Source organism: Osmerus mordax, chromosome 27, assembly GCF_038355195.1.
Source record: "Osmerus mordax isolate fOsmMor3 chromosome 27, fOsmMor3.pri, whole genome shotgun sequence".
Taxonomy (NCBI): Eukaryota; Metazoa; Chordata; class Actinopteri; order Osmeriformes; family Osmeridae; genus Osmerus; species Osmerus mordax.
In genome coordinates, this window is record NC_090076.1 from 8,979,801 (window position 1) to 8,984,950 (window position 5,150).

At 39.7% G+C, this 5,150-nt stretch overlaps 1 protein-coding gene across 1 annotated transcript; it reads left to right on the forward strand.

The window, feature by feature from the left end:
• si:dkey-51e6.1 lies at nucleotides 1-1,252 on the forward strand. The gene is made up of 3 exons (XM_067230657.1): nucleotides 1-192; nucleotides 764-888; nucleotides 1,002-1,252. Exons 1-3 carry the CDS (start codon nucleotides 51-53, stop codon nucleotides 1,092-1,094), a joined length of 360 nt encoding a protein of 119 aa, XP_067086758.1. The 5' UTR covers nucleotides 1-50; the 3' UTR covers nucleotides 1,095-1,252.
• Nucleotides 1,253-5,150: the final 3,898 nt, after the last annotated feature.

Here is a 5,150-nt window from a genome sequence, read left to right on the forward strand (position 1 = left end):
TGCACTGCCAAGCCAAGTTGGTCCGAAGTTAGCTACTCGTCTAAGTAATAATGGCAGGCGCACTGACCCAACTTCCCGACGTTGAAATTGACCCCGAGGGAACGTTTAAATACATATTAGTGACGGTTAAAGTAAAAGATGGAACGGAACAAAAAGATATAGTGCGAGGCACAAAGAGTGCAGAGTATCACAGTAAGTTAATCGTGTGCTTCAATTGCTTTCAGTTAAGTCCCAGTTGCTTGTCCAAACAAACTTGGCTCAGCAACAGTTGTGTTCAGCAAAAACTTAGCTATATCGAGATGCATAGGCTACCACCCCCTAAAGTCTAACACTTTATTGCAATTCGAGGATATGTTTGACATATTATTATGCAGAAAAGCTTTAGTGCTCAGAGTTAGCTAGCTAGCTAGCTAGCTTGTAGCAACAAAGAGAAACCCACCCTGTGTCCTGCATTACTTGTAAGAAAGGTTACTTTAAGCTGCCTTCGGGTCACATGACCCAAAGGTTCATAACGAACCATCGTTGTGTTTACCCAATTTTACCCAATACAAAAACACATTTTTTATTTTAGCCTTCGCAATGTGGGGGGTCTGTGACAGCCCAACGGTTAAAAGAAAATGCTTCACTTTGTTTTTGTATGCGGTAAAGTTGTCGTAATACGACGGTGGGTCACAATGACTGATGGGTCAGAATGACCCGAAGATAACACAAGGGTTAAATAAACCCTGGACTAAAGTCCCAATATTCTCTCATTGAATTTAAGATCACATATTTGAGAAGGTCAAGCCTGCCATGGAGGCTTTGGGCCTCGAGTGCAACTGCCTTGGAGGAGGGAAGATTGAGCACAACAGCAAGGACAAGAAACTTAGGGTGTTTGGAGAATCATCTGTAAGTTGGCTCACTTCCAATGAAAGCTACCAGTAATCACATGAAGAAGGAAGAGACTAATTAGACGAAACGCATTCCTTCTTTTCTTCTTAATTTGTGTTTGTCTCATTTAGGCCTTCGGTAAAGCTGACCACTCGGTGTCTGTGGAGAAGCTGAAAGGTGCCTTCAAAGACTATGACATCACCTGGTCCGATGACACAAAATAGAATGAAACTTGAACGTACCATACTTGGTGGTATTAAGGACTGGACTCAAATAATTGCTTTAAAGTTTGAACATAGATAATATGTAAGTGCGTTAAAACTGAAAATCTTGGTCACTGAAACAGGGATGTGAAGATTTAATAAACACAACAATTCTGGTACTATTCAGTTGCAGTACACTGATTTAGGAATGGTAATGTGTTTTCAGTGTGTCTACTATGCAAACGTAACCGAAACGGTTAATCATCTTTGTCCATATGGAACTTTAGGCCATCGGCCAAACGTAAAGTCCGTACAGGAAAGTGAGCTGCCATGAAAACAGAACATATCCTGTTGCACTCAGACAAAAAAGCAAGAATAGAATTGTGCAAAAAAAAAAAATCCTCTTCATTAGTTGCCGTTAGCGCCAGGCTTCCAACGTACCGCTGAAAGAGACTACACCTTAGCCGGGAGAGGCCTCATCCCACAGACTCATGCCCTCAGACTGTTTCCTGTACTGGGAGGATGGTAGTCTTTGTGTACAGACAAGAGGCTCCACTGTGGGAGGTATGATTCCTGTCTGTTTCTCGTAAAGATCGAAGGGACAAAACGATTATGGGCCGGTGGATTAAAAATTGAGGAAGCTCATTTCCTGACCCACCTCTTATTTTATTACGATATCTTCTGGTTTTGAAGAGATTTGTGTTCCGGACATGTAGGCACAGTTATAAACAGCAGCTATTGTCAGATTAGTATGCGAGTTATCTTTTAAATGGGCTTTCCATTATTATGTTTGCACCATCCACAACTATGTTTTAGCAGTTTTACAGACTAAGATGGAGATGACCTTGATCACAGAGAGGGGACATGTTTAACCCTTGTGTTATCTTCGGGTCATTCTGACCCATCAGTCATTGCGACCCACCATCATATTGCGACAACTTTACCGCATACAAAAACAAAGTGAAGCATTTTCTTTTAACTGTCGGGCTGTCTCAGACCCCCTACATTGCGAAGGTTAAAAGAAAAATATTTTTATTTGTTTTTGTATGCGGTAAAATTGGGCAAACACAACGATGGTTCGTTATGAACCTTTGGGTCTTGTGACCCGAAGGCAGCACAAGGGTTAAACAGCTCCATGGTTATGGAGATTTAGAAAGATGGCCATATCACCTAAGTTAGGTAACGAACCACGACCTAAGAAGTGTTACACTGTGGTGTGTCACTCACAACATATTCTACATGATTTTAAATAAAGTGATCTTGCATCCCAAATGGGACATTCAGCTTGGCCTGTAGGCCAACTTACATTTAGTCATTTAGCAGACGCTCTTATCCAGAGCGACTTACAGTAAGTACAGGAACATTCCCCCGAGGCAAGTAGGGTGAAGTGCCTGGGAATCGAACCGGCAACCTTCTGATTAATAACCCGATTCCCTAACCGCTCAGCCATCTGACTCCCTTAATAACAATATGGCAGCAAGCACAACACAGCTGAAAAAAGAAGCATGAACGTTAATTGACTCCAGTTTCCTCAACAGAAGTCAGTCGTTTCCTGTAGCGACAACAGCTCACACCTCAAGTTTACAGGAACAAAGGATCCACCCAAGGGAGAAGGCCTGCTATCCTGCCAGAAGACCTTATCATCAAATCGCATTGATGTTATACAATCTATTTAAAACTGGAAATCAAACATTTCAAAGAAAGCGGTCTTTAACGGTTTGTTGTTGATATAAACTCTTAAGTAGGCAAGATTTAAAGTCACATTGGCTGGTTTAGGTGGGGTCATGGGGGCTCTAACCCTAAACAATAATAATCAAATAACTTGGAATTGCTAAGACTCTACATGTCTCCTTGTAGTTTCCAATAATACTACATCAACAAAGTTAGTGATCTGTGAAATTAAATTACTTCCATTGTTCTCTCCTACAGTAGAAGCTGGAGTTCTGACCGCCAGCTTGTCTGACGATTCACTTACGGGAAGACCTCACTTTTTATAGGTTCTAAAAGTGTGATAGTTATGATTTTTTATTTATTTAATGTGATTATATATATATATAACTTTATTTTGCAGACTCAAGGTCCAGATAGAAAAGTACACATAACATATTACAAGAGGGCTACACACAAACATAAATACATACAGACATACTGACTACCACATATTACATAAAGGGAACGTACAAAACATACATACATACATACATACATACATACATATAGCTCATACATATGCACAATAATTAAAACAGGTATAGATGCGTGTTCCACTGTTTCCAGAGTTGGGAGGTATATCTGGTATCACTAAGTGCAGGGTTGGTTAAGGCCACTTCCAAGCAATCATGAGCATCAGCTGTACATATACAGTGGTCTAGCCAACATGTTGTATGCCGTGCTTCACTGATGTATGTGTAACTGTTTACTGGTAACAGCATTTTAGTTGAGAGAATTAACTGTTTATACAGAATTGTGTGTAGTGTTTTGAAAAAAGTGTGTGTTAGAACTGCAATTTGAGTGTAAAGCAGGAATTGTGCTTGTAGTTTAGCACAATTGGTTCATGGGGTTGGTGCATGAGTTACATGTTGTGGTCATTGTGTCTCAAGTACCAGTATTTGTGTGTAAACAATTGAGAAAAACTGTAAGATATTCATTTTCATTTTGGTAGCATTCATATGGCGTGTAAACATTTAAAATAATAAAGACATTTTTATCATGTACAACTTTAATTGATTAATTGTACTAAGCTGCCAAATAAACCAAACATTTCCCCAAAAAATCACATAACCTATGTGAAAACTAAAACAAAATGTGTTTAAACAAAACGTTTTCAATAACTTTGTGTTAATCTAATACTTTTATTTACATGTAGGCTAACGGAGTTTAAAATACGAGTATCCACTGCAACTTTTCAAAGCACGTGTTTTACATCACTTAGTCTACGTCACTTTTTCTGACCAATCAAATCATGACTTCCTTTTCCCTCTGTAAGGTTTCCTCGTTATGATACTTCGTGCAACACTCAATGGGCGGATCAATGGTTTTTGTGATATCCCATAGGTTGAAAAGCAAACAAGCACCACCCTAGGTTCAGCGGGAATATTAAACGTATGTGCTGTGATGGACGGGCGCGAAACAACACTATTTACAATTTCTGTCTAGGTTGCAAGTCGAATCTTCTTTATTTCTATCCAGCTGGCGTACTTAACACACTATGGAAATAATTTTGCCTCGCTGCGAATGTTAAACAAACGTTTCCCTGCTGGTGGTTAAACTATTTAAGATAAAGTGGTAGCCTGCAAGTAAATTGATGTAACGCTACCTTGTACTACAACTAGTAGTAGTATGATATGAAGCTTGATTCAGCTGTGTTACTAGCTAGCTGGTTTTAACGTTTGTGTTGACTTAGCTTGGTAGCTAGCGTTACATATGTGTAGACTGTTTAGCCACTACACAGGGGTTTAGCTTGCTAGGTGTCGTGGAATGCTAACTAGCTGTTCATGCTGGAAGTTGTGACGCCGCCTGGTTTCCAGACAGCGCTCTAGTAGCACCGAGCAGCCACTGTAGCTAGCTGTCACAATGTCGCAAGCCAGTCTGTTGGAAGACGTCCTTCAGTGGAGTCAAGACACATGTCGAAAAGAGCTGAAATCTGTCCTTCCCAAACTCATGATATCCTTTCACGACGACTCTTATTATTTTGTTTCTCAGTTTCAATTACTATTGGCACAAATGTGGCTTGTGCTATTACAATTCCAATGCTCAGTTTTGTTGATCTTTAACTGGACATACTCCATGAATCATAGCTTCGAGAGCTGGGAGGAGCATATCCGTAAGTGTCCTCCTAAAATTACACCATAATTTGTTCAGTCATCACTCAAACTTAACTAAACACATAATTGATATTAATTGACTGCATATTGATTTAAACTGTCATCAGGCCTTCGAATCAGAATAATGTAATTGCAAAGATTATTATTGGACAAGCCATAAGTAAATTTGGATATGGCCGCCCATTAGTGCTGTCATAGATCCATATAAGATTTTTGACAAGATTTCAAAAGAAGTTTTTCTGTCTCCCGCCAG